At 34.1% G+C, this 16,550-nt stretch overlaps 3 protein-coding genes and 1 long non-coding RNA gene across 10 annotated transcripts in view; 3 read left to right on the top strand and 1 right to left on the bottom strand.

Annotated features, from left to right (window-relative positions):
- Window positions 1-16,550, top strand: part of LOC145941602 (uncharacterized) — a 296,529-nt gene that overhangs the window by 91,276 nt on the left and 188,703 nt on the right. The window lies entirely within an intron of this gene.
- On the bottom strand, window positions 2,189-4,104 carry LOC145941601 (uncharacterized). The gene is made up of 4 exons (XM_083047759.1): window positions 3,958-4,104; window positions 3,385-3,679; window positions 2,883-3,053; window positions 2,189-2,799 (listed from the first exon to the last, which is right to left on the bottom strand). The coding sequence occupies exons 2-4, from the start codon at window positions 3,647-3,649 to the stop codon at window positions 2,792-2,794; spliced, it is 444 nt and encodes a 147-aa protein (XP_082903885.1). The 5' UTR covers window positions 3,650-3,679; window positions 3,958-4,104; the 3' UTR covers window positions 2,189-2,791.
- Window positions 3,967-5,256, top strand: LOC145942092 (uncharacterized). The gene is made up of 4 exons (XR_014426306.1): window positions 3,967-4,477; window positions 4,840-4,929; window positions 5,062-5,114; window positions 5,224-5,256. It is a non-coding gene; the product is annotated as an uncharacterized LOC145942092 (long non-coding RNA).
- Window positions 5,216-6,103, top strand: LOC145942315 (uncharacterized). Its single transcript, XM_083048919.1, has 3 exons — window positions 5,216-5,330; window positions 5,502-5,667; window positions 5,840-6,103. Exons 1-3 carry the CDS (start codon window positions 5,262-5,264, stop codon window positions 6,076-6,078), a joined length of 474 nt encoding a protein of 157 aa, XP_082905045.1. The 5' UTR covers window positions 5,216-5,261; the 3' UTR covers window positions 6,079-6,103.

The raw sequence follows: 16,550 nt of genomic DNA, 5'->3' as shown, positions 1-16,550 counted from the left end.
AGATAAAAATAAAGTGGTTCAAGCAAAATGGATCAAAATAAGAAATTGATGTTATTATTATTATCTATAATAATTTTAATAAAAATAAAATTAAAAAGAAAAAAAATAAGAGAAGATGGTGGGTAAGACCAATTAATCAGAATAGATTACACCAAGGGGAATACTATAATTTATTTAAAGAGCTCAAAGAATTTAAGGACAAACGTATGTTCTTAGAGTACAGCAGAATGTCAATGCTGCAATTTGACAAGATATTACGTTTAGTACAACCTTGTCTTGTCAAAAAGAGCAAGCGCGCTCTCATTGCAGAAGAAAGGCTCATCATTGCTCTGAGGTGTTTGTACTCTTCTATTTATATTTGTATGATAAAATTTATCTATTTAAAAAAATATTTTCAGAATTTTGTTATAAAAAAATTTAATCAGCTATCGAATATTGATCATTTTGTTATATTGTGTTTGGATATTATAAATATACATTTAATAATTCTATTGCTTTACAGATATCTTGTGACTGGGAATTCGATAAGTTCAATAGCATTTTCTTTCCGAATCGGTCAATCTACAGTAAGGAATATAATAAAAGAAGTCTGCACTATAATTTCTAATACTTTGAGTCCCTTGTATCTGAAAGTTCCAGCAGAAGAAGAGTGGAAATCAATTGTTGACGGATATTGGAATACATGGCAAATGCCTAATTTGTTGGGGCAGTAGACGGAAAGCATATTAAATTAAAATGTCCACCAAACTCTGGCAGTTGCTATTTTAATTACAAAAAATATTTTAGTATTGTATTGATGGCTATTTGTGATCATCGATATTTATTTAAATTAGTAGACATAGGTGCCTATGGAGGAAACAGCGATGGTGGTATATTTGATGCTTCAGCTATTGGAAAAAATTTGGAGAATGGTCGGTTAAATTTGCCGAAAGATAATATCAGACTTCCTGGTAGTGATATCAGTATACCAGGATTCTTTATAGGAGACGCTGCCTTTCCACTTACAACAAGAATGATGAAACCTTATTTAGGTGTAAATTTGACAAATGCTCAAAGAATTTTTAATTATAGACACTCTAGAGCGAGACGTACAATTGAAAGTTTCTTTGGCATTCTAGCCAATCGCTGGCAAGTTTTTCATAAATCTATTTGTATGTTGCCCGAAACAGCGGACAAAATAACATTAGCATCCGTGTGTCTACATAACTTCATTATGTATGAGAAACAAAAAGACGGTACTGAAGAGTATAGAGAAGAAACTGATGGCGACAGTATGTATTCTGTAATAGTTGATGTTGAGCAAGGTAACACACAAATGGCAACCACCCAACGAGATGCTTTGTGTGAATATTTCGTTTCTCCAATAGGAGAGGTAGACTTTCAATATGATTATGTACAAAGGGGTACATATCGAGAATAAAAGCTAGCACTATGAAACTTGATTTTCACGTTTGTATTCTGCCATTATATATATGTTAAATTAATATTTTACATAGTATAAGAATGTATAATTAGTGTATAAGTAGTATAAGTAATAGTAGTATAAGTGTATAGTATATGTAACAGACACTAAAAATGATTTTAAAAATATTTTTTTAGTTTACACATTTTTCTGTTAGACATTTTTACGATTTTAAAATGAGTGTTATTAGACTAAATCTGATATTTTTAGTACTGTAACTTAAAATCATTAATATAAAGACACTTTTCTGAAAAGAATAAAAGAAAAAGAAATAAAATTATATAAAAAAAAAATTGAGAGGGAGAGAGAAAATAAAAAAAGAAGAAAAGAAACAAGCATAATCCACTTATTGACAGCAGGTGAAACGATAAAGCAATAAAATATTCTCATTAAAACATCGATGGTTACAATAGCGGCACTTCACTGTGTATCTGTGCAATGAGTTATAAATTAAAAGTTTTTTATTAAATGTAAAAATTTATAAAACAATACTTTTATTGAAAAATAAACATTTTATATAATATTTTATAGCAGTCTTATTTAATACAATCTTATTTAATTAATACAGATTGTTAACAAAAATAATATTTTTCATTATTAAGATTAACAACTCAACATGTTTTAATATTTTTGGCTTTGACACTAGTTCCAATAAAATAAAAATGCTTATAATAATTTGCCACTTAAGTATCTATACCTTTAACGTAAACTTTAAGTACATATTTGGTTAAACTTTGGTAATTTGAACAAAGAATAAACTAAAAAAGATATATCCATAAATCAGAAATAAAAACATACATATCTACCAATAATTCATATGTAAAAACAAAATAATAAAATTTATAATTAAAAAAACATTTTAACATTTAAAAGGAAAATTTAAAAAAACATCTTATTATTCTAATTGATATAGTGGTGCAGTGAGAGCTTGAAATATTTTGTTTCGCCTTATATTGCGTTCTGACTCTTCCATTCTTTGTAAGGAAAAAGCAATAAATTCTGAAAAAGATTGTTCTGCAGATTTAGAACCAACGTTTTCATTTGATTGTGACTTCGATTGTAGCTGCGTACAAATAGTAATAGCTGCATTAGTTAGGTCACGTAAAGTGTCATCGTCCTCGTTGCTTTTTTTTGCAGCATTTTTTATTAATTTACGTGGTTTTTGATAGACTGTAGGATCTTCAGTTTTATCTTCAATATTATCTCGGCTTGATGAAGATTGTTCAGCTTCATTAAAATTATAATTTTCTTCGATTTGTACTTCCTGCCATGCAGCTGCATTTTTATTAAGAGCAGACATTTGTGTGTTCTCATTTTCTTTCATGTTTGTTAACGTTCTATAAGAAAAATAAAATAACTGTAAATATGAATATTTATACATAAAAATTTGTATGTAAAAAATTATGCATAAAACACTGACCGTCTTCTTTGAATATATTCGTGTAAAAAGGATAATTGTGATAAAAGGGAAGATTTTTTTTGGTACAAGCTGCATTTCCACTTTTCAAATCTTGATCTTTTTTTAACTTTGCATATTGTTCTCTTAAAGTTGTCATTCTTTTTTTACAATACTCAGGCGTGTAATGATTTCCTGAAAATTATAATATTTATTGAATAATCGTTTTATAAATATTAAAAAAAAAAGAAATGAATTATGTACATATTGAGAATCTATGGCAGAGAATATATCTGAAAAACGTCCTAAAAACGTCTACCCAAAACTGTTTTATAAGATACTTTTAAAAACTATGATTTTCATAATATAGTAATATAATAATGTCAATGTCTAAACGTACTCATCTTTAAGTAGTTACAAATCAAGACCTTTTAAAAAATTTTCTGTTTTAAGAATTAGGACGTCTTTAAAATGTAAGGTTTTAATGAATCTCTAAGATCATATTATAACAAAAAATTTCACTCACCAAGATTTTTATCTTTTGTCATGATCAATGAAATTTCTTTCCAGGCATTATTTTTTAATTCGTTGTCCTTAAAGTCTCGACTTTTTTTATCATACAAAAATTTTCTTTCTCTATAAAGTTCTATTAAATAATCGTCGCCAATTTTTTCTGGAACATTATTGATATCAACTGCATTTCCAGAATTGGTTTCAGTAATAATTTCTTCGTTTATCATGTCTGAGCATTCTTCATTATAATTATACGGCGAACTATACTGATGATCCATGTTTTACAGCTTGAACCACTTTATTTTTATCTGAAATTTATAAATATATAACATTAAAGTATCTCTGAAATAGAATTAGAATAATATATATATGTAATTAGAATTATATGTAAATAATAATGAACATAATATTAAAAATAAAAAGATAAATATGGTTATTTGAAAATAAAAGAGGTTATATACTATATCTTAAAAATACTTGCGAAAATGGAATTATTATAACAAAATTATTAATATTAATAACATTATTAATTATCAAATTAATCATTTACAAATTTTTTTTACTATCAAATATGTTATATACTCACCTCATATATGATGATGTTCTGTTCTGATCACACTTTTCCTACATGACGTTCTTACGGTTACGATTTTTTATGTGCGTTGACTCAAGTTTAAGGTTACGTACGAGTTTAAGTTTAAGGTCAGTACTTAACGTAACGTAACGCTTACGGAAAAGCTTGTGCGGTGGCCCTTGCTAAGGGGTGCTTTCCGATTCACGCATTATGCGCATAGATCGCATAGTGCATGAGAATCGTTTCTTTTCAGTGTAATGTGCATGAAGCGACAAAAAATCGTTTCATTTTACACAATGCGCACAATACGTACGTATGCAGTCAAAAAATGTAAGATATATGAACATATTCCCTAGATTTATTTCACTTTAACGCGCATTAGCTGTTTCAAGTCCGAACGTGAGGCAGTTAATGCGCGTGCAAAGTTCAGTTCGGTCCATAATGGAATTTTCTGTACAATTGTTTAAAGAAGATACGGGAGAGATTGTTTCTCTCATATTAAATAAACAAGATTATGAAAGGGCAAGCAAAGGTAAGATTTATTTTATGTTTGTACAATATTTTTTATAAATACATGCAAATAAGTAATTACTTCATTTTTTACATTTCTTTATTTACATGTATAAAGAATAAATTAAAATATAAAAACTTTTAAGAATAATTTTTATAATTTAAATACATTTCTTGAATGTATTATATAAACATCCCTAACAGCACACATGTCTGAAAGACGTTTGAAGAACATCCAGCGCTTATTTTACATCTTCTGGATTGTTATTAGAGATGTGTGTGCAATATGTATTGTATACTAAAAAAGCTTCTAAAAGAACGTAGATACATATATGTATACAATACAATCTGTTTCTAAGTAAAATAAGACAAAGTCTTTTACAGATGAAAAGTTTCTACAAAGTTTAATTAAAAAACAACAAGGACAGGAAAATCAAGTTACAGCACCGAATATTGTAAATACAAGAAACTCAGGTAAGATATGTTTTCTGTAATAATTGAAATATATAATATGTACAAACATATACATATATATATATACATATATATATAATTTATTGATTTTGAAGCATATTTTATATTTTTCTATTATTTTATTATTTGTAGATACTTCAGAGATTTATATTTGGGGTGATGATTCTGTACATTTATTACTAGAAGTTTACAGAAATAAACAAACTGAATTTTCACAAAACAAACGCTATAATAAAATTTGGGCTGAGATAGCAATTGAAATAAATAAAAAGAATTCATTGTTAAACGTAACAGGTCTACAATGCTCAACCAAAATTTCAGGTTTGAAAAGAATGTACAAAAATATTAAAGATCAAAATAAAAAATCAGGAAATTGCAGAAGTTCTTGGGCATTTTTTTCAGTTAGTATATTTATCTAAATATTAATTTTTTTATTAAACAATTCTGTCAGGCAATAAAATAATTTTACAATCTTATATTATCTCTATACAAACACACACACACACAGATACAATACTCTTAATTTATTTTCAAATATTTTCTTCATTAACGAATAATTTCATGTACAATAGGTAATGGATTCTATATTCGGCGAGAAAGCATATATAGAACCTGTTGCTATTGCAAGTAGCGAAGGTCCTTCATCATCTTCCTGTTTACTGTTGAATTCTAAAAATAAAATACCATTTTCTTCATCTGAGGACGAACTTAATAAGTTTGATGTGGCAGCCATAAAACGTAAATATTAAAACTTTTTATGAATGCAATAATTAACTGTTTTATTTTAATAATATTGTTCAATTTTTTATTATATATATATATATATATATATATATATATATATACAATATAATATACGAATAATTAATATTATAACAATTATAAATTGTATAAATATGTATATTTACAGCACCTGAAAAGAAAAGACGAGTTGAAATTTTAAACAACTACATGGACAACTTGAAAAATATTATGGAAGAAAGAGATAAAGAAAAACGAGAAGAAAAAGCTCAACGTGAAATAGAAAAACAAAAACGATATGAGAAAAAAATATTAGATAAACAGAAAATGCATGCAGATAAAATGGCAATGCATGGAGGCATGTTAGGATTATTAAAATCTTTAATTGAAAAAGATAAAGAAAATTAAAACAATACTATTTGATATATTTGTATTATAATAGGTATATTATAATACAATTATATATATGTGCATTATATATATATATATATATATATATATATATATAATGCACGGAATATGTTTACCTTTCCATTATTTTATCAGCAAGCATTATTATAAATTTTTAATTTAAAAGAAATAATATATGTAAGTTGTTTTATTTTATTTTAGTTTAGTTTGAGTATTACTAAATGTTATTACATATATATATCAGCATTATTTGAACCAAAGATTGCTGTTACAAAAGTGATGTGATATTATTTTATTTTATTATTCTCAACTATTTTTACTAAAAGAGCCGGTATTTCAATAACAGTTTAAACTTAGATTAAAGTTTTAATTCTGCATAAAGTTTAAACCTTGATCTAAGTTTAAACTATTATTGAAAAACTGGCCCTAAGAAGTGATACATATGATACATGTGTTATTTTAATTTATCGTCAAAATATTTTTAAGAAAGGTAGAAAATATAAATATAAAAGTTCAATTATTATTAAGTTTTTTATTATTTGAAATGTGATATCACAGTCGTTTAAATTACAAGTATTGTGTTTGTTATTACAAATATCTTATAATAATATATGATATAAATAAAAGAAAATTAAAAAGTCATATCTAATTTTGTAATCTAATTCTTAATCCATTCATAATTCTTTCTCTTTTTTCATTACCTAATATTGCATTATTTTCATAACAGGGTTGTATTCTTTCATTACATCTGTCTATTAGAACATTCATTACATCACCTTTGGACGTACAAATATTATGCAATACGCAACATGCTATTATAAATTCGGGAATATGTTCTATTCCTAATAATGGTAGACAATCTAAGAGCATACGAAAACGGATTTTTAATAACCCGAATGCACGTTCTATTACCATTCGTGTGGAAGACAAACAATAGTTATAATTATTTTCACGAAATGTTAAAAATCCATTATCTCGAAACGGTACCATGACATGACGATTAATTGCATATGCTGCATCCCCAATAATATGGGAGTCATTAGGAAAGTATTCATCAGGCCTTTCAATAAAATCTGATATAGGTGAGTTTCTAAAGACTCTGGCATCATGCACAGAGCCAACGTGTCCAGCGTAACAATGTGTAAATATGCAGTTTGAGTCGCATACAGCTTGTAATATAATAGAATAATCACCTTTTCTATTAATATATGACACTGAATCAATTTTAGGTGCACGTATTCTAATATGGCTTCCATCTATTGCACCGATAACATTTGGAAAACCAGATATCTTCTCAAAATCATTCATAACTTTAATAGCATGTTGATATTTAGGCCATTGAATCGCTCTAGGTGCCAAACAATAGAGAGCATAAATAACACGTCTTAGAGCTCTAAAAGCTGTAGCTTTTCCAATACCAAACTTTTCGCAAACAGATCTGAAACAGAATACAATAATAATATTCTAAATATTTGATCATTATCATTCTAATTACTAATAATGATAATGTTTATTTTCGATATTTATACATACCTATAGGAATCTGGTGTTGACATATATCATAATGCAACAAGAAATTGAGTTTTTGCATCAATGGGTTTTCTACCACTTGCTCTATTAGTTGTTTTTAATATAGGACCAATTAACGATAAAATGCTTTCAAAGGTTTCTGGAAACATTCTGTAAAAATATATTTAATATATTTAATTGTATAATAAACTATAATAATAAATATATATTAGTATTCTGTTTGTATATTTATGAGTTAGAATTATAATATTTATAGAATTATTGAAAATTGCAACACAAGTCATTTTTGCCCATTTTAAATTTAAATTAATATGAAAATAAATAAATTACAAATTTATTCATTGGGTGCTTTCCAGTAACGACAGTGCGACACAGAGTATTCTATCTTTTTTCAATACCAGTGAACAACAAAGATAGAATGATACTCCTGTGTCGCACTGTGTTGTTGCAAGAAAGCACCCATTATTTAGCCTTATTATACCTGAAATGTTCCTTGAATACATGTTTTGAATATCCGGGAATAACACTTTCTACATAATTGTCTATTTTAATCCGTCGCATAGCCTCTTCACGCAACTCTTCATTAAGTAATGTACTTAGCATTTGAAAATCACATAAAATATTAACTTCATCTTCGCTGTCTGATGAAGATGAAGATGATGATGATGAGGAAGATGATGATGTATCATCAAGAATATGATTTATAACTGGTAATATTTTTCTGACTGCCATGTGACTAAAAATTAAAATTTTATTTTTTAGATATATCTCATGCAAAAAAAGATAATTATTTACAAAAATATTTTACAAAGTATAAAAATATGAATTACAATTACATAAGTGTTTATATTTAGTATATATATATATATATTATATATATATATATTATTACAGAAAACATATCTTACCTAATTTTCCTGCATTTACAATATTAGGTGTTGTAATTATTCACTTTTTCTGTTTCTGTTATTTTTTAATTAAACTGCATAGAAAATTTTCATCTGTAAAGTCTTTTTACGTTCTCGGACAATAAGCAGCTAAATGCGCATAAAAGGATAAGAATCTAGGTTATATTCTTTACAAATTTATTATTGTCACGTCTGGGTGATCTTCCTTCTCTCTCTCTATGCCTAAGCTAGTGAGAAAACGGGCGCTCTCTATTTTTGTGAGGCAACCTGCTTACACCTGCTATACCTCTGGGACGCCGAGAGCTAGGACCGAAGTTACGGATTTAGGGAATGTTGTAGGTCGCAGGAGTGGGGGTATTAGTTACTAGTTGGGAGTATCGAATCTCTTAACGATATCTTCGATGTCGTTTAAAATAGTTATAACTTGATCGAAAGTTATTTTACCATTCAAATATTCATAGATCAAATTGACTATTAATTGGTAAAGGTATTGCAAATTAAGCCTTGAAGTTGTTTATTCATCTGGATAATAATAATTCAGGGGCTAATTAATAAAATGAATTTGATATTTATTTAATCGTCTGTGAATTCGACGCTTATTTGTTTCTCGGGTTGCTCATCTACAAGGGGTCATATGGTCAGAATGAAGGGTTAATAATGAGTTAGATAAGGATTATTGTGAGATAACATGAAGGGGAACTAGAGAGAGTGAGATATCAATATCCGATACGTCTATTCATTTGGTTTTAAATGGTTATGAATTCAAAAGGAAGGTCTGGGGGTGCGGAGAATGTCTTCGGGCAAGTATGATGGATGCCTCGTTGACGATGGAAATTATTCAGGGTGTTGATGGGAGCTTTGTCATCGGGCAAGTACGATGGATGCCTCGACAACGACGGGAAGTAGGGGAAAAGGCAGAGAGTTGCTTGTGTGCTTACGGTAAAAGTATGCGTTGCAACTATAGGTAAAATGAGGATTGGACCACGTCCAGAGTGAAATTAGTTCCGGAATTCTGTTTAAGAATCCTTATGCGATATCTTTCTCCTGTTATCGATTTTTATTAGGTGAGAGAAGATAATGAGGAGTTGTCTTCGGGCAAGTACGATGGATGCCTCGTCGATGATGGAGATACGCAGAGTGTTGATGGGAGGTTTGTCATCGGGCAAGTACGATGGATGCCTCGACAACGACGGGAAGTTGGGGAAATGGTAGAGAGTCGTCTGGACCTACGAAAAGTACGTCCAACGGCTAGAGGTAAAATGCGGGTTTGGACGACGTCCGAGTGATACCAGGAGTATTGTTTCTACGTTAATGTTGCTAAATTCTCATATTGATACCTTGAATAATTATGGAAAGGTAGTTGGATTCTGATTTGATAAATACCGACTGACAACGGGAAAATGTTAGCTGCATGCAGTGCTTAACAGTGGATTTCGTTTATTTGTTTTAGGAGAAGGTAGTGATTGAAAGAGAATTGTCAGTCTAGCGCAACTTAGAATTAAAATTGGCGTGTTAAATAGTCTGGGTAATTATAAGTACTTACCTTGTGATAGACTGTGAACTTCAGGCTGTGGATCGTAATACGCTCGTTCGCCTTCTTCCCTTCTCTAGGACCTCGGTCGCGGGATGTTTGGCAAAATCAACGTATTCGAATTTTGAAGCACAAGAGTTCTTTATTTAACTTTTACTTTATAATTCTATGCGCGACTAACAAATCGGGTATGTCGACGCAGTTGACGGCAAACGCGTGACTTTATACAGAGTATCGTAAGGCTACAGAAATGATGTACTGTAGAGCTACGGTGGGATCTCGATAATGAGATGCCGTAGAGTTACGGTGAGATGCTAATGATGGTATGCCGCAATGAAGTTAAGAATTAAGGGTTTATATACCCATCAAATCGAGAAAAATCTGAGTGTCGTGTGCAGTTCCCTTTTGGTGGGGATTTCTAAGAAAGACGTTTTCTTGGAATATGTCACAATAAATTGTACTAAGAGGTCACGATACGGTGACCCGCAGGAGCGAGCGCTCTAGGTGTTAACTATCAATTTACGAGTTTTAGATAATCTGGACCGGATATCGAAGTTAGGCGGTGAGCTTGAGATGAGGAGCGACGATTCCAAGAAGTGTCTAATTTATTATTCTTTTGCGGTTTGAACGCTAGCATCCGATAACGCGAGGGAGATAACGGACGGAAGCGGCTTGTCACCTACGATCGGCACTTAATTACTTGCTGATTTGTGAGCTGATTTTAGAGGGGTCTGCGCATAGATACATGTTAAAGTTTCTTGTAGTTCGCCAAATATTCATTTGTACGTTTATGGAATCATTTCTTATATAATTTATTTTATGTTATTAATTAGAATTCTTAATGATTGATAATTTATAATAAAACTTGAGTTTAATGCAATAGGGTAAGATTAAGTTATTTCTAAATTATAGAATTATGATTCCATAACGTAATATCGAGACTTTCTTGTTCTTGTTTGACTTAATTCTATAATAAAATATTCTCTTTAATTATATCCACTTGGGCCTTATTTATAAGTCTCTTCATTTAATAATTTACTCAATAAATCTTAATAATCTTGGGTTCGTTATCGAAATCATTTAATGACTGAAATAAGGCTTCGTAAATATAATTACGGATGAAATCTTAAAATATTAAGTGTTTGAACACTTTTAGTAATTCATCGAATGCTTGTCGCAGGCTTGTCATTACAATGCATCGCAAGATAAGGATTTATGGAACCTTCCTCATAATAATTCTGTCAGTGATTAAAAATACTTCTAAAACTCATTACTATAAGTCTTAAATTGTTAAGTAAAGTTCGACAAGTTATTATGTTTCTGATTCCATAAATAATATTATTATATTGTTTAATTAATATTGAATATTCATATATAGGTGGGTTAATCATGATTAAAATATATTCTTATTGCTAAGGGTTAGTTTCATATAATAACAACTGGTTAGTTGAAGTATACGCTCAGGGGTCTCGGATGACGTTTGATTGGTCGGATCGCTAGTTCCTGGTAGCGGCTAGTTAGAACTAGATAACTGGAGACCCTAGATTTGGTATGGTTAGTAATTACTAATATAAATGCTTGATTTTAGTCTAAACAATTATATGTAAAGAGGAAAATCATTAATTATCCTTAAATTTTAAGTATTGGCGCAGGAAAAACAGTAGCGCGCAAAAATATGGTTTCGCGAAAATGACGGGACGTTACACCTCCCCCCTTATTTAAGAACAAATTGCGATGTATTCGAAGGAATTTGTTCGAGATCTTTTAAACGATCTCTTAAATTCTGATATGAATTAATATCAGAAACATTATTAGTAGTTGCTGATTCGATGTTGGATGAGGCATTATCATTTGGTCTTGAAAACCCATTAATGATTACGGTAGGTTCCCTGGAGAGGTCTTCAGGAGCAGAAGGTGACAGTGGTCCCTTGGCTGGTTTTTTGTTATCGGTCTTATCGACAGGTCCTCGTGCGAGATGAAGTAGTAGATGAGTGAGAGAGCTCCAAATGGCTCCAACCAAATGCATGCTCCATCCATAGGCGGAATGTAAGGCATAACCGTGAATAGCTGTATCGACGAAGACTTTTATGATGCGAATAATTATTAGAATGCCAAGGATTTCAGCGGTTGCGGATCCGAATGAAATAAATCCGGTCCATACTCATGAGGCGGCACTCTCGGCAATTTTATTGAGAGAGGCTTCGTCCAATAAATTATACATGGAGACAGCGTCGGAGTTAATGGAGTATCCCGTAATTCCTCTTGCAATTGTATTTAGAAGAGCGGGTTTCTCTGCGGGGAACATAATGTGATCCCTCAGTTTTTCTATATCTTCTTCGGAGTATATTCCGCTGACAGCGAGGGCTCCTGGCGTCAAATAATCCCAGGTTAATGTCGTCATTGGTTTTAATTGTTGCGGAGGTAACTGTCTGATTTGAGGTTCAGGTGTAAATTGAACCCATGTATCCTCGATACGGTACATAGTTGGTAATTCAAAACTGCATTCCCTTTGATTTCCATATTTAGAAATTATCCGGGATTTCGGGGTGAGAAACAAGGAAGTGTTGCGGGTAGTTACAGGTAATTCCGTGTAACATTCCTTTGTTTTCCTTACTACAACATCTACAGGTATGCATTTGACGATGTGCGTGGTTTCTCCGGTTGTAACTGCCATATAGCCGGGTCCTTTCATAAGGCGATATGCGAATTCATCTGGTTGAAGAGTAGCGAAAGACAGGGCGTTGGTGATTACCTGTCTTTCTAATTCGCATTTTTGTTGCATAACATTATAATATAATGAAGTCATTTGTTGTCGGATGTGTTTTTCCACGTACACGAATTTAGAATTCATATATGTGAATATATCCAGGTTGTCCACGGGGATGATACCTCGGCTGGCGAAGGTATCTCCTTGCTTTGTCTCTAGGATAAAGAGCTTAGAGTGCTCTGTGCGAAATAAGGTATATCCGCACAAGGGTTGTTCTTTTGTCTTCGTAAGTGCGAACGTGACGTCCTGCGTAGTCAGACTATAAATAATCGGAGAAAGAGGGTTAGTTGAATTGTCTGTAATTTTAGTTGCTAAACCCTCATAAAGAACGTCATATTGATGGAAATTGCAAGCAGATGTTGGCAAGGATTTCCAATACGAGTATCCGTTTTCGGAATCGATGCAAAATCCTTCGCTCAAGAGACAAATGGTTCCGGATTTTAATATTATTTTTCCGGAGTTTAATTGTACGGGAACGTGCGATGTCCTTAAGGAGATCTTGACGACGGCTTGAACAACGACGTTGTCCCAGGTTCCGTAAGGGTCGGAGTACTGAGTGCCTTTGCAGGTTCCGTCGTTATTAGTGCGTCCGGCTAAGGTGAGACTATGATAAGTAATCTGATTAGCTCTTAGTCCGTGAATGATATTGCTATCTCCGAGAGAGAATGTTCCATCTTGGAATGCCCTTCGGCACACTGTATATCCGGTTTCGTGGATATAATCTGCCTTTCCGTTATGGACTATGGAGACATGCGAGTGCATTCCGCAGTGGTAAATTGTCCGTGATATTTCCACCTTGCACTGGATAACTTCTGCATGATTGTAGTCCGAGAGTTGTAAGAGTTGTAACAGCCGCTTTTTGCGAGCGTCGGACGGCTCAGTCGGGATCAGGGCTCGAAAAGAGGTCGACACAAAACACGCGGTTAATTTTATGTTAATAAAACTATTTAATAAAAGAAATAAACAAAAAGAAAAATGATACACATGCAGGTACAGCGATTAAACACCGCACGGAAAATAATATGCAGTATCGTAATAACTCGCGAGATACTCAGAAGACACGCAGTAAACGTACTACGGGTAATAACATTTAAACTATCGCTCGTTAAATAACATATAAAATAACATTCGGCAGCTACACGTATCGCGGTAGATAATATGCAACAAAATAATATTCGGTATTTAAACGTATCGCGGTAAAGAATATACAAAATAAGATTCGGTATTTAACGTATCGCGGTGAAGAATATACAAAATAATATTCGGTATCTAAACGCATCGCGGCAAAGATTATACAACATAAGACTCGGTATTTAAACGTATCGCGGTAAAGAATATACAAGATAATATTCGGCATCTAAACGCATCGCGGTAAATAATATACATATATCGGTCGCGCACGCCATTAGTGCGTCCGGGGCGTATCGGTAGGTAGGCGCGAGTCGGGATTACGCTAATGATGGCCGCGGGGTCACTTTCGGGGGAAAAGCGCGATTTCTTATATTAAAGAAATTCGGGAAGGCGGACCGCGGGCGTGTAGCGAGGCGCGCGTGGTCGGGGGCGCGGTGCGTTACGTGTGTGCGTATCCCCACACGGGGTGAGCGCTGTGTACGGCGCGAGAGAGTGGGCGGCGCGTTAAGAGAGCCACGAAGGATCCTCTCTCGCAAGAATGCGACCTGGACTGTGTCTATTGCAGCGGGGTGAGGAAGCGGAAAACGAGCGGGTCGGAAGTCGGTTCTCGCGGATAACTCGAGAGAGGCCAGAGCACACTCTACCCCTTTGGCCGACTGTTTCGGGTTTCCCGGTCGAATCGGAAGACTCCTTACGGACAGCTGCGAGACCTCTCAGCTGAGACGGAGTACACTCTATCTCAATAGTCCGAGTCGTTGTCTAGTGATCTGACGGGAATCGGATCGGGAGATGGAATGCCAATCCTAGGATCTAGGGCTCCTTTTATACCCGCTCGGAGCTAGATCTGCGGCAGCTTGATAACGGTACTTGCCGCGGCGGTAGGCTTCGGCCGGATTCGGCAGCCATCGGGCGCGCTCGGCGCGGCGGTATACGTGCCATATATCGCCGTATACGACGGGTATATACCATACGCATATTCGTATGCCGTTCGACGGCATTGTAATTGCGCAAGATTAGGGGGCGCAATGCGCCTGCTGCATTGCCCGGCTGGTGTTCGCCGGGCGCAGCCTTCCGACGGAGAGTCGGGAACGATGGGGGGATGCATCGTTACAGAGTTGCATGTAGACGTCGGTTGAATTGGGTTTCCGTATATCAAGATTGCATTCTCCAACATCGAGCAACGATACCGAAGTAATATTGAGGTGTTGTCCGCCACAATCGAATCTAATAAGAGCGTGAATCGGATTAACGAGAACGAGAATCGCGAAGTACGACAACATGTCTGTAATAATGCATAGTGAAGTATATATATAGATATTCTTAATCTAATTGTTCGTGTATGTGATATTGCTTTAAAATTATGGTTATATGTGTATGTTTGTATTCATATAGCTTTATAATCAAGTAGGATATATATATATGTGATTATGATTGAATATATATATATTCTTATTTTAATTATACGTATATATATATATTTTTTTGTTGTTGTTGTTTATATATATATATATATAGTATATGAGGTATCCTTTTGTCACCGAGTAAAGTATGGAATTATAATAGATTATATGCACGTTTTATTCTAAAATTATGAATATGTAAATTATTATTTTTTTTTATATTGTAACGATAGCAACCCCATCGTTCCCGGTCGACCACGGACCGGAAGGCTGCGCCCGGCGACCATCGGCCGAGCAGAACAGCAGGCGCTTAACGCCCCGCGTTTAAATCGCTACAGCCGTTACACGGCGGTAATAACGGAGAGCGAGACGCTCCGGAAAACCACGACGCGTATCGAGAATTCCCGAACCTCGTTTCCCCACCACGAGTCCCGAATCTCACGCGTATAAAAAGACGGGTCCCGAGAGAAAGATCTCAGCGACACCGCCGCTCCGGCACCGTCGACCTAAACCTACCGAGTTACCGAGCTGAGGCCGAAGCGTCCTCGACCTCTGCTGAGCAAATCTCAGCGCTCGCTGACATCCGGTCTCCTGTTCCAAACGCCTTTTCGGTTCCGAGGTGGAAGCGTGCTCCGCCTCTCCCGAGACTATCTCGGGAACCAGATCGCCGCGGTCAATTCTGCTATGTGCACTGGCCCCAACGGGTGGAGCTCCGCCGCCTTCGCCGCGCTTTCGCGGCAGCCAGTGCACTCCTACACACCATCCATAAAAGACGCAACGGGCGGCCGTAAACACGCCGCCCTGCTACGCCACGAACCGCGCGATTCCGCTTAAAGCCGCAGATAACCGAATTCGAAGCGCGCCGCCCGACCCCGCGCCCATACGCACCGTCAACACGACCGAGCGACGACGAACACGCACACACACACACCATTGTATTTTCGAGTAAGACTCACGCTCGAACCGATACACGCATACACGCACAACCACACATACATTTATGCACACTTGTATATACGTACACTACAGTAAATATACTTCTTATTTTCTTTTGTACACCATCGGCGTTCTGTATTTAACCCTTTCTCGAGCCCTGATCCCGGTTGACCTATCCGTGTCTCGCGAAAGCGGTCGTTACAATATATATATGCTATGTGTCTTATAACTTTATTTTGCAACTGAGTAGGATATAAGAATTGTAC

Source organism: Prenolepis imparis, unplaced genomic scaffold, assembly GCF_030444845.1.
Source record: "Prenolepis imparis isolate NDT839.2.m4 unplaced genomic scaffold, iyPreImpa1.0 SCAF_10, whole genome shotgun sequence".
Classification (NCBI taxonomy): domain Eukaryota; kingdom Metazoa; phylum Arthropoda; class Insecta; order Hymenoptera; family Formicidae; genus Prenolepis; species Prenolepis imparis.
The sequence above is the reverse complement of the archived record's forward strand: the minus strand, read 5'-3'. Positions and strand labels throughout refer to the sequence as shown.

Coding starts and splice junctions, on each gene's coding strand:
- LOC145941601 (XM_083047759.1), bottom strand. CDS start 3,649: ATGGATCATCAGTATAGTTCGCCGTATAATTATAATGAAGAATGCTCA. Junction 3,054..3,384: donor GACAAAAGATAAAAATCTTG/GTGAGTGAAATT, acceptor TATAATTTTCAG/GAAATCATTACACGCCTGAG.
- LOC145942315 (XM_083048919.1), top strand. CDS start 5,262: ATGTACAAAAATATTAAAGATCAAAATAAAAAATCAGGAAATTGCAGA. Junction 5,331..5,501: donor GTTCTTGGGCATTTTTTTCA/GTTAGTATATTT, acceptor CATGTACAATAG/GTAATGGATTCTATATTCGG. Junction 5,668..5,839: donor TGATGTGGCAGCCATAAAAC/GTAAATATTAAA, acceptor GTATATTTACAG/CACCTGAAAAGAAAAGACGA.